This window comes from Leucopleurus acutus, assembly GCF_964270905.1.
Source record: "Leucopleurus acutus genome assembly, chromosome: 10".
In the NCBI taxonomy this organism is placed as follows: domain Eukaryota; kingdom Metazoa; phylum Chordata; class Mammalia; order Artiodactyla; family Delphinidae; genus Leucopleurus; species Leucopleurus acutus.
Genome location: NC_139153.1, coordinates 57,414,745 through 57,437,740, shown reverse-complemented (window position 1 = coordinate 57,437,740; position 22,996 = coordinate 57,414,745). Strand labels below are relative to the sequence as shown.

The window sequence follows — 22,996 nt, the reverse complement described above, 5'->3', positions numbered from 1 at the left end:
TCATATCAAAATATAGATGCAGTTTTCAGTTGTACTTTCCAATTAACACTTTGGCAACATTCACACAAATTTAATAACAGCAAAATTAAACACCACTTCAAAAATCCATCATTTGTCCAGAATTATGCTCCCTTCTTCCAAACAGTCTAGCCCAGGGGACCTGCCAGGGTGGATTAGTTAATGTTAATCATATGGCTCTAACTAATCCTATGATGCCTTAAAGGATACAAAGTGACCCCACGGATAAATTCTCCCACCCATGACCCACCCAGAATCAGTTCAATTGATCTGTCTCCTCCCACCCACTCCCCCCACAAAGACAATACAAGCCTTTTACTCAATTTATAAAACCATTCATCCAGCAAGCCATGACAAACTTTTTTCTTTCTTTCTTTCTTTTTTTTTTTTTTTTTTTTTTTTTTTACCTCAACTGTGCATCTTCTCCTGTTCAAATGGCTTCCCCATGTTTTCCATTGCAATTACCTTTGGGGGAAGTCTGCTTTGGGACAGGTTAATCATGCTGTGGGTAGACTCTTCAAATAAAAGTATGAATAGTGAGACAAATGCACACAGACACTTGCCTCTGAAGAGCTAAGAGCCTGGCCACTACCAATCTTTGTACTCACTATTCTGCCTTCTGTAGCTTCTCCAAGCAGCCCTCCAAAAGTGATTACAGGAGACATACAGGCACAGTATAGGAAAAGAATCGAGGCCAGGCACTGCAGACTTAATGCATCCTTGAAGTCACTCAAGAAAAAAGGTGCTTTCCTTTTGATGTCAAGTATCAAACCACCAAAAAGCCTAAATAGGTGAGATGAAACTCGTCAAACTGTACACTAGAGGATTCTGGCTAGTTCAAACTAAAACTATGGGCTACATAAAACTGCTGGTGCCTAGCGTTTTGTCAACAAAAATCAATATCCTATTTAAATAATGGTATAAATTATAGAAGACAAACTCATTTAATCTAATCCACTGATAGTGGAAAGGCAGACCTCACTAAGTTAAAAGAGACACAAACATCTGTATCATATGGACTATATACTGAAAAGACTACAGGCAAATGACTATATGAGTAAATGCAATAGATATCAAACACAAATGTGCAAGGAAATACATAATAAAAATAAATAAAACCTAACAACCCATTCATGAAAATGTGCATAAGCAATGCTATTAATCATTATTTATATTATAAATCTTAAAGGCAAGTGTCAGAAATACCAGGAATGCAATTATAATATAATCGTAAGTCCCCAAATACCCTTTAATATGAATATAGTATGCTCAGGCCCACTCAAGTAGTGAATTAAATCATTTTAGTTTTAAAATTTTAGTACTTCAAACACATGAATACTTCTGGTCTAGAAAAAAAGCCTAAAAACTATTTCAGTGTATGTAATTTACTGTATATGTAGTCAAACCAGTGTGCATATTAATAAAACTAAGAGGTTTTAGTTAGTAAATTTAAAATCTATATTTGCATATCAAATCATTTCAATGACTTATCATTTCAGTGTTTTTTAAAATCAGACTTTTGGATACATCTAACTTGAAAGCATTCCACTACAATATAAGCTCTGTGAGGGGCAGGGACCTTTTCTTATTCACTGCCATTATCTCCAGTGTCTAGAACACTGCCTGGGAAATAGTAGGTACTCAAAAAATACCGGTGACAAATCAGTAATTTAAAAAGATTTTGTGACTCATAAAATATCATTCAAATCCTTACTGCAGAAAAATACACCAAACAAATTAATCTTATGCTTTCAAATGCTTTAGATGTTTCAAGCTTTACCATTCTAGCTTTTTCCAAAGTTAATACTGAAATAAAGCCTAAACATACATTGACACCTGGAAGAAGTTATCCTATAAATAATATGACAGCAAGGGGACTGAGAAAACTAAAAAAAGGTGCCAACTTGCAATAAAAATGGTGCCAATGATAATCTAGAAAATGAAAGTATATCATCAAATCAATCATTTATATGAGACTCTCGGGTAACATGAGATCACTGGGGGTATGGCTTGGTACTTCTCAGTGACTAACCCTACCTCAGTTTTAAGTCTGAAGAAGTAATAATAATAATAACTTAAATAAGCCCCTTTTGCATGGGGACAGAGTCTTACTCTATTATACTCAGAGACTACTATATTAGTCAATGAATTAAGACATCCTGTAAAAGCTATCCTGGATTTTTAAACAAATATTTAAGCTTCAAGATCTTTAGTTCTATAGGGACCACCAATGGATAAAACAGTATCAACATCCACATGCTTTTTTCTACACAATGGTAATACCATATCATTTTCTACCTCTACAAAATATTTTAAGATAATGTTTGCACTGGTAACATTTCTGTTCTTTATTCCAAAAATTAACTTCTGCAACAATTTTTCTAACTAGGTTTCCAGAGACTATTACTACGGTTTAATTATGCTTGTCTGTCGAATTTTACATTACCTCATGATGTACTGCTCATGGAAGAGTTTTACATCTATGCACACACACGACACATTGGTTACAATTCCTCTCTGTTCCCATAATTCTCTAACTTCATATGAGAATGGCAATAGGACACCACACTTTCCTCAAGAACCTTCTGTACAGGCAGTTAAATTAACCTACTATAGAACTACAATACTCTTAACATATGCTGCATAATATTTTCATTTTAAATTAAATCCTGGTATACAGAGCCCAATATAGTCTAGTAAACTACTTTAAAGTGCATATTAATTATCCTTAACATTATATACCTATAAAATAATATACATTTTTTAAAATATGGAAAATATACTGTACAAAATTACTTTCCAAATATTTGCAAAGAAAAAGAATGCTTATGCCTTTTCCATCAAATCAATCTCTAGCCCCTAAAAGACACCCACACTGTATCAGTATCTGTACCCACCGTCCAGTCCTCTGTAGCTCAGGCCCAGCATGGTGTGGGGCCTCCTTAGGGGTCTCACCCGAGCTGGGGGCAGATCCATTGGGAAATACAGGAATCTTTCTCTTTTCCTGCATTTCACAAAAAACACATTTTCAGAATTGTTTTAAGGAAGCTGAGAAGGCATCTTCAATTAGAGGGAACATGAGATATCATACTGATTATATATCTAACCAGTATTCCTAGAAAAAAATGCTTCCTAACGTAAACTTCCACTTTAAAGAAACTGCACTTTGAAATAGAATCTAAAATTTGTCTCTATTAATATTTCAAATTTATATTGTTTTCTTCTGCTTTATATTCTAATATCAGGTAAACTATAAAACACCCACACACCCCATTTCAAATTACTACTCAGCAACAGAAGCAGAAATATCCAATAAAGCATCTCTCCAACTAGAATTTTTTAAATCTTACTCATGTTAACTATAGAAAAAATACACTTTATATTAAGAGTAAATGCTATTTTTTTCCTTTTTAAAATACTTCCCTTAAGACATAAGTAGCACAAGAGTTATTAAACAAATTTTCATAAAAATCAATTTCCAATTAAGTTTTATTACAAATTCAAGAGTACTATTCTCATGATAAAAGATCTCCTCCTCCTCACCAGAGTGAGCTTTTAATTTGTTACCTCCAAAGGTCAGAGGTTGCTGGACTAAAAAAAGTGTGTGTGTGTGTGTGTGTGTGTATGTGTGCGCGCGCATATGCGCGCATGTGCAGGGGGGGTGGGTGGGTGGCGGGGTTTGGGTTGGGGTGGGTGGGAGACCGCTAGAGGGAGAGAGAGGAGACCAAAGAGAAAGGGAGAGGGAAGAGGAGAAAGAAAAAGACGGGGTTGGGGGTGGTGTTTATCCTAGGAGGTCCCCCGTATCAAAGACTCTCGATCAACTAAAGACTTAAATTCCCTGGTTCACATGTTCAGTATTTATAGGGCAGCACAACTTATCTATAATCATAAGATCACCATTTGAAAATGCCAAAATTGGGGCTTCCCTGGTGGCGCAGTGGTTTAGCGTCCACCTGCCGATGCAGGGGACACAGGTTCGTGCCCTGGCCTGGGAAGACCCCACATGCTGCGGAGCGGCTAGGCCCGTGAGCCATGGCCGCTGAGCCTGCGCTCCGCAACGGGAGAGGCCACAGCAGTGAGAGGCCCGCATACCGCCAAAAAAAAAAAAAAAAAAGAAAATGTCAAAATTAAAACTAACTTACATCATAGCTCAAAGGGGAAAGGGAAAACAAAATTACAGAATTCCTAGAAAACAAATCTAAAGAAAAATACTATATACCACAATCTATGGGATACAGCAAAAGCTTCATTCAAGAAAATGAAGCACTTACATTAAGAAAACTGGAAGAATAAAAATAAGTGTATTAAGCATTTAATTCAGGAAATGTGAAAAAAATCTTTGAAGGATGGTGAAAGGAATAAAATAAAGCTGCTAAAAGCAGAAATCGAGTTACAAAACACAATATACTTTTTTTTTTTTTGCAGTACGCGGGCCTCTCACTGCTGCGGCCCCTCCCGCTGCGGAGCACAGAGGCGCAGGCTTAGCGGCCATGGCTCACGGGGCCAGCCGCTCCGCGAGATATGGGATCCTCCCGGACCGGGGCACGAACCCGCGTCCTCTGCATCAGCAGGCGCACTCCCAACCACTGCACCACCAGGGAAGCTCCACAATATACTTTTTTAAAAAGGAGAACTGAAATAAATTTTAAAAGCTGCTCTACTGGAAAAATATGATAAACTATTAGCTAATATACAACCAAAGATATGACAAGGGGGCAACTTCATAAATTTTACATATATATAAGAAATATATGTACAAAGAGAGAGACAGACTGCACAACACAACCCTCTGCAAATAAATGAAAAATTCTGATGAAATGGGTAATATACCAAAAAACATAATTTCCTAAAATCGACACCAGAAAATAGGTAATTTTCTATGGTATACAGTTTACCAAAACTGACTCCAGAAAAAAGAGAAAGCTTACACAAACCAATTTCCACAGAAGAAATAAGCAAGTTGTTGAAGCCTACGACACAAGAGTCAAGCTCAGAAAATTTTAATAAAGAAATCTTTCAAACTTTCAGAACCAAATTATTCCAAACCACTTAAGGTTTAAAGAACACAGAAAAAGGAAAACTTACGAATTTGTTTTTATGAAACAAGAATAATGATGATACCAAAATGTGAAGACTGCACAAAAATCTATATACCAATCACTTACAAACAGAGGATGCAAACAACTTAAATAAAACATTAGACAAAGAGTACAGGCACTTTAAAGCCCAAGTTGGCTTATTCCAACAATGCAAGAGTGCTTTCAAATTAAAGAACCTATTAATGAGATTTACCATGATAACTGATAAATATATATATATTTTTTTGGTGGTACGCGGGCCTCTCACTGTTGTGGCCTCTCCCGTTGCGGGGCACAGGCTCAGCGGCCACGGCTCATGGGCCCAGCTGCTCCGCGGCATGTGGGATCTTCCCTGACCGGGGCATGAACCCGTGTCCCCTGCATCAGCAGGCGGACTCTCAACCACTGCACCACCAGGGAAGCCCGATAAATAAAATTTATATGATCATCTCCAGAGATGCTAAAAAGCCCTTTGACAAAATTCAACATTCACTTATATTAAAAATTTCAATAAAACAGAAATTAGGGTACTTTCTTAACATGATAAAATGTGTACTTTGGCACTAAAGACAGTAACTTAATGAGAGAAACACTAGGAATATTGACTACAATCAGGAAAAAATTAAGAAATGCCCTTTGAAGTCAACTACTACTTAAAACTATTAGAGATTTTAATCAATACAATTAACAGAAAACTTGTTAGAGGTATAAGAATTACAAAATAAGGGATAAAATTATCTCTTATTGCAGATTACATGACTAAAAAACTACTACATACAATAAAAGCATTAAGAAAGGTAGCAGGATACAAAAGAAACATACAATAACCAATAGCCTTCATAAATATATATATATGTGTGTGTGTATATACATACATATAAATATATATATAAATATATATATATATATATATATATAAAGCAACAAGCAGATGATATAATGGAACAAAGACCTCATTTATAATAGAAACAAAGATAAAATACTTATGAATACACTCACCAAGAAGTATGTAAGGCACAGATAAGGAGAACTTTATAATATTCTTTAAGGACACAAAAACTGACTTGAAATAGGAAAACAACTGGGGAAAGATGTACCATGTTCTTGAATAGATTCAATATTATAAAGATGTCAACTTTCCATCAGTTCATTTGGAAATTTAATTTCCATCACAATTTTTTTTAAATCACATCTTATTTCTGTAAGTAAAAAGCTGATTTTAAAGCTCATGTGAAAAATAAATATGCAAAGATGGCCAAGAAAATTCAGAAAAACAAGAGTAAGAGAGAGGTTGAGAATGAATGCAGACCTACCAGATATTAAAATATAACAAAAAGCCTTAGAAATTAACGTGTGAAATTGGTCCATGAATAGACAGACCACTGGAAAAGAAATTCCAGAAACAGACCTGAATGCATATGGAAATTTAATAAATGATAAAGAACATCACCAATCAAGTGGAGAAATGCTTTTTAATAAATAGGGACAACCAGGCTGCAATTTAGAAAAAAGACAAACTGCATGCATTCTCTACATAATACGTCATGATAAATTCAAAAGGATCAACAAATGATTTAAATGTTAAAAAAAGTGATGGAGGGTGATGAGCAAAAAATATTCAGGAATATTCAACTTCACTAATTACAGAAATGCAAATTAAAACCACATTAAAATACCAGATATAGTAAGATAATGATACCTATCAGACTGACAAATATCCAAAAGTTTGACAACACACTGTGCTATTGAGGCTGTAGGGAAACAGGCATTCTCATTCATCACCAAAATGAGTCCACAACAGTTCAACCTGAAGAGGAGATTCTGGTAATATCTGCTAAAATTATAAATAAATTCCCATGTGAGCCAGCAATTTTATTCGCGTGAATCCATCCTACGGACAGACACATCTGCACAAGACTAAAATGGCAATATGAACACTACGGTATGGTTTGTAATAGCAAGAGACTGAAAACAACCTGCACCAGAAACAGGACAAACTATGGTGCATCCATACTGGAATAAAACACAGCTGTGAGGAAAGGAAGGAGTATTTCTATGATTTCTTATGATCAGATCCCCAGGAAATATTGTTACATGAGAAAAGCAAGGTGCAGAACACTACAAATAGGATGTTAACTTCTGGTAAGAAAGAGGAGAGAACAAGACTATATGTTCATATTTCCCCGTACTAAATAAAAGCTGGAAGGATAACAAAAAACTAAAACAAATGGTGACCCACAGGAGGTGGGGACAGGGGTAAGAAGGCAAACAGGACACAGTGGGGAACAACTTCTCTGAGAGTAGTTCTTCATATAGTTTTTGAGTTTTAAAAATGTATAAACCAAGAAGTACTGTGTGGATTCTCACCTGAGAAGGAACGCTCTTCGGCGGCTCTATGCGTATGGAAGGGTCCCACTCTCCTGGAGGTAGGACAGTCACTTGATCTAAAAATTCATCAATTCCAGATAGGAGGTCATTTCTGTCTTTTGCTTTATAAGCTACATCATGAAAAATCTAAAGAAAAATACACATATTGAGTAAAAGGATTGTAAAGCTGAAAGAAAATTCTACACATAGTAATCCACTTTGGATAGCATAACTAACTCTACATAATTACCTTAACTCTTGTTCCCACTCTCGCTAATAACTTTAAAAAATAACCCACTATTAGTATTACCAGATGAATTAAGAGTAACAAACAACAAAAGAAACCAGTGATGTGTTAATACACAACAATTTTTAAAAAGAGAATATTTTACTTGGGAAATAATAAATACAGAATAAAATAATACTGTAGGTGCATCATTTACTTTTATGACATTTTAATGTCATTTATCCTAAAGGAATAATCATCGGTATGCTAACAATCTTACTTAAATAACTAATTTGATCATTTATATTTACTGAGTGCCTACTATTTGGCAGGCACAATTCTGAGCACTATGGACACAGATATGGCAAAGTCCCTACACTCAAGAACTCAGGGGGAAAGACAGTGAAACAGGTAATTACATAAATACACAACTGTAGGTAATAATAAATGTGCCTATAAAAATAAAGCAGGGTAAAGGAAGGGAAGCTGATGGGGAAGAACTGGGTGGCCAAGGAAGGTCTCTTAGAGAAGGAAACACTACAGGAGAAATCTGTCTGAAATGAGGGACAAAGCATGCATAGGGTGGGGTGGAGGTGGTAGAGTGAGCACTCAGGCAAAGGGAAGAGCAGCAATGTCCAGGGGCAGCAGTGGGCATAGCATATCTGAGGAACAAAAAGGAAGCTGATGTGGACGGAGCAAGTGGTAGAGAAAAGGTGACTACTCAGTCATAACATGTAAATTTCCAAAAAAAAAGCGTACAGAGGCTAGATTAGGCAGACCCTATTAAGACAACGGTAAAGATTTTAAATTTAAACAAATATACAATAGGATGTCATTGATACATCTGGATCAAGGAAATGATTTATTCAAATCTGCATATTACTGATAGTACAGAGGAAAATACTATTAGAGAAAGGCCCATATGATCCACTTTTGTCACCAAAGAAAAGAAGGTAAGAGAGTCTAAGCTGGAGGGAGAAGTGATGGTGCAGATGGAAAGGAGATGGTAGATTAAATGCAAAATACACAGAAAAGGTAAAATCAATAAAATCTGGTTACTGACTGAGACAGAACAGAGAAAGGAGGTCAGTTCAGACATGTGGGGTTTCAGATGCCTTAGGGACACAAAGCAGAGATGTCTAACAAGTACCCGACTATAAAGCTCTCTCCCAAAGAGACAAAGTCCTGATCAATACAGGCCATGGTCAAAGATGAAGTCCGCAAAAGCAAGAAATTATAAAGAAAAAAGGGGAAAACACAAAGTCCTGAGGAAAACCCAAAGAACCAATATCCTGAAATGCAGGATGAAGAAAATTTCAAAATGTCAAGAAGATGGTCAATAATTTCAACTTGGCGTGGGGGGGAGGAAACCAAACAGTATCCACTGATCCCTGACAGAAAGGTCCTAAAGACCTTGCGAAAGGCAAATAGTGAATATGAGATAAAATAGTAAAGACAAACAAGGACAATTTTTTAAGCTTCACTATGAAAGGAGAACTATAATATGCATTATATGCTTTTTAATCAGTGTCCACGTCAAAGGGCATTTTAATTACCTCATCCGTCATGAGAGTGGCTATTGATCTTCCAATTTCGTGGTACTGTGGCGCCTTGCCTGCAGGACCCAATAACAGAAACAAAAACCTAAGGAAACATGAAAACACAGATTTAAACATAAACAACATACACACATAAATCTAGGAATCATAAAGAAATCATTCAAATGTAAACACAGAAACAACACTCAGACCTCTTTTCCGTCCTCACACACCAATGGCTGAAAAGAGGATGGAACTCTATTCAGATGAAAACAGATCACAAAACTACGAAAGGCATTCATAAATAACTTTCTACCAAGTTATTACTTTTCATCTTCCTTAGAGTAAAAAAGTACTTAAGGAATTGGTGTTTTACATTAAAAGTTCCCATCTTCGATATCCTTTTGAATTTTGAGTAACAATTTTTTCTGGTCTGTACTGATGAAAAAAGTAAATTAGTAAATAAAGTGAATACTAATCCCATTTAAGTATTTACTTTGGCTTAATAAAATAGCTAAGAGTATGCACAAGAAATCCATGATCCCTCAAACTACAGTCTGGATAAAGACACTAATGTGGTAAATAAGGGACTAATCCCTTTGGAAGGAAAAGCATTTTTATTTACAACTCCAAATTTAACATCAAACCTCTTATTATTTGATTTTAATTTATTTATAGTGACTAAATAAAAATTACTTAACTTCCTACTTAGTTATATCATTGTTCACACTACAGTAAAATATTAATATTCACAATAATCCAAACTGGAAGTATTCAGCTTCCTGCTTTGTAAGAATTTAAATGTGAATCTATGAAATTATTCTTCTCATTTATCTTAATACTATACCGTTAATGCAATTCAGTAAAGCTTATTAAGAACTGGCACATATATTTCAATCAAGCTGCAATTAATTCTTCTTGTTTACTATTATATGAATAAGAAAAAAATATTTTTATTCTCATTTGTAATTAAGTTTATACAATCAGTAGCTAACAAATTAATAACCCTTTATAACACAACTTGCTAATTCGTAAGGATATGACCCCCATTTTAATTTTTACTTATAATGTATACTGAACAGAAGATTTGACCAGGTCAGAACAAAGCATTTTGCCTAATTCAGAGGCATTATTACATTTAATCAACCCTGTGAGGTACTGCTACCCTCATTTTACAAATAAAGCTTAGAAAACTGAAGTCTGGCTTGACCGTCCCACAAAAAGTGGCAGAGCAAGGATTCAGTTCCATTCTCTCTGACTTCAGTGCCTGCACAGAACATACTATGTCTAAAATGATGAACTGTTTTTTAAACCAAGGCTCCCAAGATACCGCACTTCTTGTAAAAATATAAATCCAATGTATTTTTTTAATTTATAATTTGAGCTTTTAAATTTATCAATTTTTTAAACAGATCTTTATTGGAGCATCATTGCTTCACAATACTGTATTAGTTTCTGTTGCACAACAAAGCGAATCAGCCACATGCATACACATGTCCCCATATCCCCTCCCTCTTGAGCCTCCCTCCCATCCTTCCTATCCCACCCTTCTATGTCATCCCAAAGCACCGAGCCGATCTCCCTGTGCTTCCTATGCTGCATAAAGCAACATGTTCCTTCAGTGAATAAAATTTTTTAGATTTTGGACATTCTGGGAGAATGTAAATTGGAATTAACCCTCTCTTTACCTTGTAGGAACAGGGACCTCGGTCAGCCCTGAGAGAAGAACTGCAGGAGCCAGTCTCACAAACGCAATTATAGGTCTTTCCAAAAAATCCACCTCTCCCACCAGAACATTGGATGCCTCAGCTCCTGAAGGAATTTTTCTCATGAAATTCATATCAACCTAGTGACAAATAAATAATAATTAAAAATAAAGTGTGCATGGTATTAATAAGACCAGAGGGAAATAGGAAAGAAAAGATGCTTTTAAGACTACTATTTGCTAATCAAAACTGGTGATCTAAAGGATGTAAAAATGCCAAAATTCTCACAAATACAAAAGACAAATACAAAAAAGCAAGCAAAACACATCTACCAAACAACTCCCAACTGTTTTACTGTCATAGTCTTTACTACTTCAGAGATCTAAATTACCAAACATACAAACTAGAGAAAATTTTCAATGAATATAGCAGTATTCATTAAAAACTATTAAAGACAAAAATATAGTTCACAAGCTAACAGTGGTCCATGAAATTATACACAGTGCTAAAAATATTCATTTAATTATTATCTATTGTTTAATCTTAGAAATCAATTAGTTCCTTTATATTTTATATATTTTTATAAGTCCTTTTTATTTTAAAGAACTCTGGGCATCCCCCAGTATTCTCATTAAGTGGGAAAAGTTATGTTTATTTAAAACTAAAATAGCCATAATTGGTATACATATATGGTAGTGCTATATAATCAAATTCAGTTGTCTGTGTATAATTACAAAGAAAAGGTTACGAGCATAATATCAAAGTATGGCAACTTCTTCGTTTATACGCAGTTTCACACAAGGCACTAAACAACCACTTACAGGGCTATCTATTAAAATAAAACCAGCACTTACAGCGGGCCTCTTGAGTCCCACACCCAGTGTGCCACAACTACAGTGCCAGGAGGCAGACTCCTGCCCAACAGGAGATAAGGAGGTGTACACAAGGACAGACCAAGTAAAAAAAGGAAAACTGTGACAGAGGAACAAAAGTAAATGGCATCTGCCATGTCTAGAGGAGATCTATAACTTAAACTATAGTAATTTATTCGTTGCAATTTAGTTACTGAACACTTTACACTCATCTGAAATAATTGGTGCACCAGTAAAAATATGATCGACTTAGAACAGTACAATGTCCCATAAGCAAGGCTTTTTTTTGGCAAAGCTTTTTATAATTTTAGAGCATAAAGCTCAGCAAAGCTATACCGCAAATCATCATTTAAATGCCTTTTCTGCAAAATGTGATTTATAGAATTTGCATCATAAGATGAAGGCTTAAAAAATGAATCTTACTTGAAATAATCACATTTAATTAAAAGTCTGACATCGTATCCTATAGTAAATACCAATAAAAAAATTTACAATGGCCACAGGGGATCAATTATTCAGAGGCAGTACTCACAAAGTATGCTTTAAATTCAATTGTAATTTGAACTTGTAGTTTTTTGTCCTGTTCTTTTGAAATAAGTTCTTTTTATATTTCATTTAAATACTCGTCTACCACAATTCAAAATCATAGTTGAGATAGGTGAATTGTTTTTAAATCCATGCCTTTACCTTTACCTACCCATGGGGAAGCACCAATGTTTCCCAGTGACATTCCAGAAAGTACTGACACCATAAGACAATAATTCTGGGATCACATTACAGCCGAGAAAAAGCTGAATCATTACTGCTATAACATCATTACCAGAATTAATCTTTCTAGTAGCTCCAGAACAAACGACTGTAATTCAAAAGGTACTGAAGTTTCATGATATCTATGGGTAGGTATAGATGAAAATACCATATTATTCATATATTCTTTTTTCAGAATTTCTAACACTAGTAAGATATAATGTTATTCAAGTGCTATGAGACTGTTACCTTTCTCACAATTTCTGATCATAAATTAACATATCATAAGCATCACATGCAGGTTTATAGGCACCAGTTATTAAAAATTATTATAATCAATGTTAATAAAGCCACATTGCTACAATTTTCTCAGTAAAAATGACTATGAAAATGTATAGTTAGTAACAGAATTACCTTGCTGAAGTCAACAGTACTATTTTCTCTGCTTCCTCCACTTCCATTACCTTTTATTTCTCCACTTTTACTATTGTCCAAGTTTCCAGGTGCAGACTGTGGAGAGGCCAAAATACCTGTATTTAAGAACAAACAAATTCCAAACTAGTAAGGAGAAAATTCACTTTGTAACCTGAATCTGCTCATATCCTGAAAGTGATGGTTTATTAAAAGCAAATGTGCTAGGTTAAAAAAAAAAAAAAAGGTGCCAAGTGTTAGTACCATACCAGCAAGAGTAGATTAACATTTTAAGCAATAATGAAGCTATATATTTTAACATTTTAAATAATATAATTGGCATTTACAAAAATGGTGGCCTTTTGAAAAAAGAGAAAAAGTGAGTAGAAGGTAGAAGACCTGGGTCTGATCACCACTAGAAATACTTAGGGCATCCATTTTCAAGGTATCCAATAGACATGTGAACTCCACATCATTAAATTAGCTTAATGATGTCTAGCACACTTACATCAATAACAATATAAAATTTCTGATAAAACCTAAATGTAACTCAGAAAATGTTAAGAGCTACGTCAACTAAACGTACACGAATTTTGCCATAATCATCCCTAATCTTAACAGTTTCCTCAAGAATTTTCATTCTCTTGTGTGAAATTTATGTGCTGCCTACTGTCATTATTCCTAAGAAATATGTTAAAACATAATAGTAATGTTTTTACTATTTTAGATACACGTTCTATTAAATTAGCTTATTTGTATTACAAATGATAGATATATGTTCATGCATTATGTATACTCATTTCAAGTAACACTCAGCAACAATTCACACAATAACATAAAAACACCCAGTAGAATATGATCAATCATTACCACTACGAATTTTGCATAAAGTTCAAATCTCAAAAATGTTTAAGTACTTAACACAGATTTCTACCATTAAATGTATCTAATTTTTTCAAAACACCCGACTTTTTAGTTCAAGAATACAGATTTAATATTACCCAAAACACTGAGTATCACAGGAGAAGATGCACTAGACAATTACAACAGTCTTTACTTTTAGTTTTAACTCTGCCACTCAAGACAATCTAGTGACCTACAGAAGTTCAATTAAATTGTTTGTAGTTAGATCCTATAAACTTTAAAGTTAATATTCGTAATTGAGTTCCAAAATTTTAAGCATATCAGATATATTCAATGCCTCTAAGGGAGTTTTCATTTTTACAGAATACAACATACACTAGTAACTTTAAGTCATTTGAGTTTACTGCTTAAACTTAGTGAAAGAAGACCTTTGTGATACCCACTTCTATGTTAAATATCTACGCTAGGATGTCACTCTGACCCAAAAATCTCAGTGTAAAAAGTATGCGCAATCCCCTTAGCCATGTGCTCATTCCCTAGAAGTATTAAACAATTCTGAAATAAAAACTATTTCCTAAAACTTAACTAATTTATCACCATTTTAGCCTCTTCTTTGAACTTTGTCCCTACACTTCCATTATAGAGTCCATTCCTTTATTAAAATACATGCCCAAGTGGAAAAAAAAAGTGAACCAGTATTTTTCAGTGGTTTCCACCAACTCCCACACAAGAAAATGAAGAGTATCATTAAGGCCCTGGCAGCAACTGCAATGATCATCAACAAACACACTGCTAACTACTAAATGCATCCAACCTGCAAACGTGTAACCAAAAAAAAAACATAGGCACAGCTTCCCAGAACAGTCCCAGGCACCAGATTTTGGGGAGAAGAGTGGAATGGGGAGAAGGCTCTGGGGGAAAACAAGGATACAGTAGAATGGGAAGAAGAAATAATATACAACTCAATACTGACAAAGCCAGAAGAGATGACGTGAAGTCATGGGCTCACCTGGTCACCTTGAACCTGTTAAAGTCAGCATGCCAGGCACACCTTAGAGATCCCACCATCGCCTTCTCCATGCAATCCTTCCTAGTCTCAGCTAAGTTAAAGCTATCTCCTCAAAAGGTTAAGGAAGTATCCCTGCTCCTACAGTAAATTCCTACAGCTCAGAATTAAATGAGTAAATTCCCCAAAATTAAAACTATCATTAGCACAAATAACTCAGAAGGACTTTACTTGCTTTGAGCAAAGAAAAAACAAATATGAGTATGTATACAATCAGTACTGGGATTTAAAAATCATACCCTGGTAAATCTATTATTGTGCCTTACATTCTTTTTCTTAAAATAGCAAAGCTACCTAGAGAAACAGAAATCAAAGATATCAGTTTTCTGTCATTAAAAGTTTGAAAGTAGAAGTATTTGGAGCAGTGGTTCTCATCTGGGGAAGATTCTGCCCCCCAGAGACATCTGGCAACGTCTAGAGACATCTTTGGTTGTCACCACTAGGGAGTGTACTGGCGGCTAGTGAGTGGAGGCCAAGGGTGCTGCTCAACATCCGACAACGCACAAGACATCCCCCACCACAAAGAAGTGTCCACCCCAAAAGGTCAATAGTGCCGAAGGTGAGAAACACTGAGTCAGAAGACAGTTACAAACACTAAAAGTGAGTTACGTCTTTTACATAATTATTCTCCAAAAAATAACTAATGGGAAACACCACTTTCTTTTTTTCTTTTTACTACAGATATTCACAAATCATGACCCCGTGCCACAAAAATCTATGACATTAGTCTCTCAAAAATGATGCCAAGGCCACCTTCTTCATCAGACTTCAGGAAAACTTATAGAGTTTCCAGCTGCTCTAAGCAGCAAAGGTAACTAAGGCAAGGAATAATATAGAGTTGCCCCTATTATTGTAATTACATTCCTCCTATAAATGTCTTCTTAAACAGTAATTATGAGCTCTCCCTTTTCCTTAGAAATTCCCTCTTTTCCCTACGTTCTAATTTCTTTTCTTCAGAAAGGCTAATAAATCTCATGGCATACTTAATGGCAGAGGGGGAAATAATTTAATCGTGTCCCTCAATTTTCAGTTAATTGCTCTTTTTATCCTCTTAACAACATGACCTAATAAGCCATTGTGAACCTGTACATCCCTTCCTTCCCATATAAAATTTATAGTCCCTTATCACTGATAACATTGAAACTGGTAAAACAAGAAATGTCCAGTATTACTGACAGATATAGGTAAAAACAAATGCAAGGGGAAGTAACTTTAAAGTCATTTTTGTTCAAGAAAAGTAGTAAACCTTGCTAGTCCTTTTTAATTAAAATAAGAATGTTTGTTATTTCTGAGTAATTATTTCTAGATTTTTTTCTTTTGTTTAGTTACCTCATTATATAATACTCTATCTTTTCCACAGAGTATTAAAATTTACAATTAAATTCTATACTATAGATTTTGTTGTATGTAGATCTGGGTTCAAGTCCTTGCTCTGGTCATTTACGGTATAACCTTAACATCTCTAAGTCTTAATTTTCTTCATTTTACAAACAGCGATAACATGAACTCATCAAATTGTTAGACAAATTAGAAATGTGATATTTGAAAAGTACACATCACTGTGTGTGACAACCTATGAAACAATGGTTACTATAAGTACTATCATAATTAATGTTACAATGATTTAACCACAAAACTTCTATTTTTTAACTTCTAAAAGTATCATCTTTTTTTGGCAACTACAATGAGCTTTGATTAAATGTATTTAGTATGTCTGGATACAGCCAATAAAGAGAAGGAGAGGCTGGTTGGTCATATACTGGTAGGAACACAGGATGTTTAGTCAGAGGACATGGGCTGTCACTTACTAGCTATATGATCCAGGGGAATTTATTTAACTTAGCTGAGCTGAGCCTGAGTTTCTGAAAATAGGTATATCCACCCAACTTACACAAAATTTTATACACATCAAACAGGCTACTAACTATAAGCTACTATTGAAGCGTTACATATTATTCAGTGTTATGCAGAAATGTGGTAATAATTATGTGATTAAAACCACTATAGTTAGTGTTCATATGTCACGTTGATGCTTAGCTGTCAGTAAAACATAGTCACTAAAGAATACTTTTTTAGGGCTTCCCTGGTGGCGCAGTGGTTGAGAGTCCGCCTGCAGATGCAGGGGACATGGGTTCGTGCCCCGGTCTGGGAAGATCCCACATGCTGCGGAGCGGCTGGGCCTGTGAGCCATGGCCGCTGAGCCTGCATGTCCCGAGCCTGTGCTGCGCAGCGGGAGAGGCCACAACAGTGAGAGGCCCGCGTACCACAAAATAAAAAAAGAAAGAATACTTCTTTATATGAATTGGGTAGAAAGATAAATATGTATAAATATACATATAATTAATATATAAGAGGAAAAGCCAAAATTATAATAATATATAATAACCCTTAAGTGAGTTACAAACCTTTTATGCACTAAGAAATAATTTTTCTAATTCACATAGAAATATATCCTAGCCACAACTATTGGAACTCTAGTCCTGAAAATTTCAAGGTGAATTAGGATTAAAAATAGATATGGCATTAAATAAAGGACAAGTAAAGTCTATGCCAAATTATAAAACTAGTCTTGAAATAATGATGATCCCAGGAGACAAAATGAGAAAAAGAACATTCAATTCTATTTTTTGTTAGGAAGGTTAAAACATACTGCATTCCTTGAACAAAAGCACCAAATAGTAGATAAAAGGCATATCACCCCATTTTACTTTATGTAAAACATGTGTTCATTCACCTTATGGAATGAAATGCACAAGAAGAGCCACCATTTTTTTAATCATGGCAAATTAAAAGATTACTTGTAAAAATGTCTACATTTTTTGAACCATTCAAATGCACTGACCTGTAAAATCTCAGTGAAAATTTTTGAAAAAAAAATTAAATTATGTGTAGTCTTATTTGGAGTCTTTTTAAAATTTTAAATAATTCTATCCTTCTCTGTAATATACTATAAAGAAAAAAACATGCAGAAGTCAGAATAAATTATAAGCATTATCTATGTATGCTGCTAAAGCTATGTGCTTGAAAGGCATTCCAAGTGCAAGTGATCTAGAGGCAGAAAGCACCACACATGGAGGACTTTGAATAGTTGCCTGAAGTTATGTCAACATTTTCCTCATTCTTCTGCTCCTGGCCTCGCAGTGCTTCTAAGTCTTCCTCAGGCGGATGAATTACTACTGTGGGAATATCGTCACTGGCAGGTGAAACCAGTAGCTCTGGGGCCTGAAGCTGCCTCTGCTGGGAACTTCTGGAGTTCAGGCGACTGAGCCTAGGGCTGGAAGGAGGACTGTTCTGAGGGGTAGGTACTGGGGTTGTACACTTCGAGCCTGCAGGGGTTCCAGCTCTCGAAGAAGGAAGAAGATGACTGAGAAGAAGAGATAAAGGTGATTCTCCTCTCAATGAAAGGTTTGAGGCAGACAGACCTGTTCGCAAAGAGTGGCGGGAGGCTGAAAGGCCCTCCCCTGAGATAAAACAAATAAATGAAAAGTGATGAAGTTCACTGCAGAAGACAAATGAGACACAAAATATCAATTTACACCATAAACTGCAAGGTTTAAAAAAGATCCAAAATTTCAAATTCATGCTATCAGGGTTAGTATAACAATCAGATTTTTAAATATTAGAAAATCACTGAAAAATGCCTTAAACTGTAATTAGTTCTCTGAAGGTGTATCCAAAAATCAAAACAAAAAATAAAAAACAATGCTAATGATAGATGGTCGGGGATGATATTCTGTTAGTAATGAGAATGTCCAATAGTGTGGCTTTAAAATTAAAGAATAATATCAATGGAAAGCTGCTGCTTAAAAAAATGATAAATAGCAAATCAGAATATAACACAAAAATAATCTAAGAAATAAAACCCAAAACAAAACTTAACAGCACTGATATTTAGTGCATTTTATCTACATTGCACCGAACCGCTACATATTCTCTCATAAGGAAAGTCCACATTAATGGTATCTAATAATTCTTAACTTAAAGGTGATATCAATAACATTAAGCCAATAGGGCATCACCTACTGATAGCACTCTCAAGTAAAATTTAAAAACATAAGACATGTTATAGGAATTTTTTTTTTCAAAAGAGAAACGTCAATTTTAAAAGATACATATTCTTGAGCTCATTATCTGATATTAATAAATGCCCTAAAATATGCTTACATTTCTAAGGCAGCAGATAAATTAAAACAAATACATACAATCTCTAACTTAACTAGCTAAGAATAAAGTATTTCTTACCAACAAGAGTGATGAGGAAGTTAAGTCTACAGTATTTCAAAACGTCAGGTATAGTTATACTTCAAAAACTTGTTTATTCTAATTAAGTGTGGCTTAATGGAATAACATTGTTTTTTCAGGAAAAGCATGAGAAATATAACAACCCCACATGATCTAAGTAATCAAAGCTACATGCTCAAGAGATCCCAGAAATATTAAAAATATGAACTTTTAATCCATAAACCACCACTATTTAGTTAAAAAATAAGCTACATGCAGAAAAAATTGTTAAATTACAACTATAACAAAATAATGAAATGCCCATGCTAAAATGGCATCTAAAAGAAAATAGGCGTTGTCTTATGATTAAAAGGAATCAACTGACAATTGGAGAATAATCAGGAACCACTGCATATGGGGAAGAAAGATTTAATATGGTCTCTCTAGGCAAACAAATTCACTTCACTGAAGTAGAGCATATGCAATACATGGAAAGGTGAAAAAAAGACATGACATAGATGGCTTGCTTTCAGACTGAACTTAGGTCCATAAGAGATTTCTTTCATTCTTAAGGTTCCTTGAATATAGAAAGGCACAATTTTAAATAGATTAAAGAGTTTTATTGGTCAAATGCTCAGAAGAAAATGGACTTAATTATCTTACACTGAGCTGCAAACGATGACTAAGTACTGTCAACTTTAGACATGTTATATCCTACCACCTGTGACTGTGTGCTTGTAGAACAGTTAAAAGCCATACTCTTTTCAGAGACAGAAAAGATGAGCAGAAGGATTTGTGGCCCATCCTCCACTCCTCTTCACTGTAATTCTCACAAGCCTTGGGTAATGGTAGCAACTAGAGGCAGCAGTGACCCTCAAAACCAGCTCCAATTCTTTGCAACTGGATTTTTCCAGTCACTGTCATCAGAGCTATCTTTGAGACCCAAAATAGAACCCCAGTGATAGCATGCCAGCCTTAAGACAGTGACAGAGGTAAATGGCTACAAAAACACATTCTCCCCATGTCCCACATAACTCATGCTAGACCGTGAATGAGAGGGGAGAGCAGCAGTGTGTGGGTCTGTGCCATTCTCAATGGCTTGAAAAAATCAACTGCATCATCCCTAGCATAAAACAGGAACAAGCACAAAAACCTTTCACCAATTATATAAATAAAAAGCAGTGAAATCAGCAGACCAACCCCAAAATACTTGCTTATGCCTAGCAAGTAAAGTATACTCAGGAGAAAAAAAAAAATCTCCAGGAAAAATCTAATATTAAAGGCCCAAACACAAGACTTAAAATTTTCAAAAGATTAAATTTATAGATAATAATTTATGGCTCTTTTATCAAATATACAAGAATTCTTCAGCAGAAACAAAAAAGCAAGAAGGAGAGTAATTCAGGGTTACGTATAGTGTAGTGTTTAAATATTACCAATACTTATCCCATTTTAACAGAGTAAATGCTTAATTTTTTCATCTAAGTAATTTCTACAGATAATTCTGTCACGCTGTAAAGACATTTTAGAAATGAAATCTTTAAATGCACAAATATTATTTTAAAGAGAATTAAAAAGATAAAGGCCTATGTAATTATCTAGAAAAAATATGTTTCTTTTCCTGAATGCTAATTGTAACACACTGGAATGCCATTAGTGTAGACGTGTTAGCAAAAAAGGAATGCCACAACTTATCTCACCATTCCTTTCAAGCAAGTGAGGGTCAGAATGTTTCTTGCCTATATCTGCAAAAGATCGAACAAGGGGAATCCGGCTGGTGAACCTTTTCTCATTCTGATGATGGTGCCTCTTCAGAAGGGCTTCTCTGACATTCTCTCTTATGGACTCGTCCAACTGGCCAGAGGCGATCATGTTGTCCAATACCATATCTAGGCAAAGAAAAAATACATAGATAACAATCATTTTTATTAAATAAACTAATACTTGGATGACTATAACACAGAATAAATCTTAAGTGAAATCTTACCAGAAAAATAAGACTCTTAAATAGCTCTAGAAAGTATCATTCTCTTCTAATATTGAATAATGGATGCATAAAGATAAATATGAACATTATCCAACAAAAATGAACATATTAATAGAGACCCTTATTTTAATAAATACTAGTATTTATTGAAAAGCTACTGTTATTCACCAATAGCCTTCCTATATAGTTGAAGGTGCTTTACTGATGATACAATAAATTCTATTAAAATGGATATTCAAATATTGGCTTCCTAAGAAGTGAAGGTATTTTCTTGCTTCACCTCATACTTTTCCCCAAAACTGTAGATGAGTATCTGTACTCATTCATTCAATCATTAACTATTTACTGAGTACCTATTACGTGTTGGGAATACAGCAATTAACTAAGCAGATCAAGTTTCTGCTCTCACTCATCCACAGGTAGAAAAACCAGTGAGTAACTGAATAGATAAAATATGAAGTAATAAGTTTTAGAAAGATGACTATATCAGGCTGTGAGGGAGGTGTGGGAAATGGGGAGATTGATGGCAATGACATTTTATACATTACTGCGGTGCCTGGACTATTTTTTTTTTTTTTTTGCGGTACGTGGGCCTCTCACTGCCGTGGCCTCCCCCGTTGCGGAGCACAGGCTCCGGACGCACAGGCTCAGCAGCCATGGCTCACGGGCCCAGCCGCTCCGCGGCATGAGGGATCCTCCTGGACCGGGGCACGAACCCGTGTCCCCTGCATCGGCAGGCGGACTCCCAACCACTGCGCCACCAGGGAAGTCTTGGACTATTTTTAATTTATAAAGGACATATAAATATTTTTTAAAAGTGGCAGTAACTTGATATAAAACAGTCAGGCTTTCAAATCTATGATAAGGTTCCTCTGAGAGAAAATTAGATCAACCTAGCAGGTAAACTCTTAACAGCAACACCATGACTACAGGCTACCATACAAATGAGCACTGGATTATACATTTACTAAAATATTATATTGTATTACATGATCATTAAAAGCCAAAGTAAGACATATTGAATATGTCTGAATTCAATATTCCTAATCCTACTCAGTTTTTCAGTCATTTATATAGAACAAGAAAGGACTTCAATAACTTAAAGATTTGCAGCACAAGGTCAAATCTATCAATCTGGTAATATCAACATACTGGTATTTCTAGCCTGAGAAATTCTAATAAATTTACGGTCCTCTTGAAGATCAAATACAATAGTTTTTTGTTTTTATATTGGACAATCTATAATGGTAGTCACACTATCAAATTTATTACTATTGAACTTGATATTGGTTTTGAGCAACTTCAGTTAATGACCAAATAGCTTTATCACAGCTATCTTTTCCTTCTTTCTACCTCCACAGTATCCTTCAATTTTCTCTCCTTTGTTTCCATTGCTACTACCTACCAGACATCAGATCGTCATCACTTCTTGCTTAGACATTCCAAGAGAATAAATGACCTCCTTGCTTCTAATCTCTTCTTATCCAAAGCCACCCTACCTCTTCTTGCCAGAATGATATCCCTGACACACATCGAGATCATACTATTCTCCAACTTAAAAATCACTGAGAGCCAAAATGCCTACCAAATAAAATCCAATTTCTTAACCCAGTAATTCAAGGCTAGTCACAATCCACCTCTAATTTATTTTTCTAACATATCTCAAGAAATCTGTATACTCACAGATAATTGACTTTTCTGAGATTCATAGCTGTCTATACTTTCTAGACTTTTCTTCCTTCTCTTCCTCCTCCTTAGAATACTTTCTTTTCTCTTGCACCACCCTGCTCCCTATCGCCATGTGTTCAAATTCTATGGATAAGTTGAATAGTTAATGTACTCTCTGTATCTTCCCCAGATACCTTGGTCCAAAAAACAAAGAAACAAAAAGCTCC

General features: G+C 35.1%; 1 protein-coding gene across 4 annotated transcripts in view; it reads right to left on the bottom strand.

The window, feature by feature from the left end:
• The window catches only part of SLC4A7 (solute carrier family 4 member 7), a 121,893-nt gene that overhangs the window by 30,650 nt on the left and 68,247 nt on the right, over positions 1 to 22,996 (bottom strand). For 2 of the 4 annotated variants that reach the window (XM_082848832.1, XM_082848833.1), the window contains exons 6-13: positions 20,815 to 21,003; positions 17,986 to 18,354; positions 12,967 to 13,082; positions 10,916 to 11,073; positions 9,246 to 9,333; positions 7,464 to 7,610; positions 2,916 to 3,022; positions 627 to 801 (exon numbers count right to left, since the gene is read on the bottom strand). In XM_082848832.1, coding sequence (XP_082704958.1) covers positions 627 to 801; positions 2,916 to 3,022; positions 7,464 to 7,610; positions 9,246 to 9,333; positions 10,916 to 11,073; positions 12,967 to 13,082; positions 17,986 to 18,354; positions 20,815 to 21,003 — 1,349 coding nt within the window. The remainder of the gene's footprint in view (positions 1 to 626; positions 802 to 2,915; positions 3,023 to 7,463; positions 7,611 to 9,245; positions 9,334 to 10,915; positions 11,074 to 12,966; positions 13,083 to 17,985; positions 18,355 to 20,814; positions 21,004 to 22,996) is intronic. The other 2 variants (XM_082848834.1, XM_082848835.1) reach the window with 1 other exon arrangement.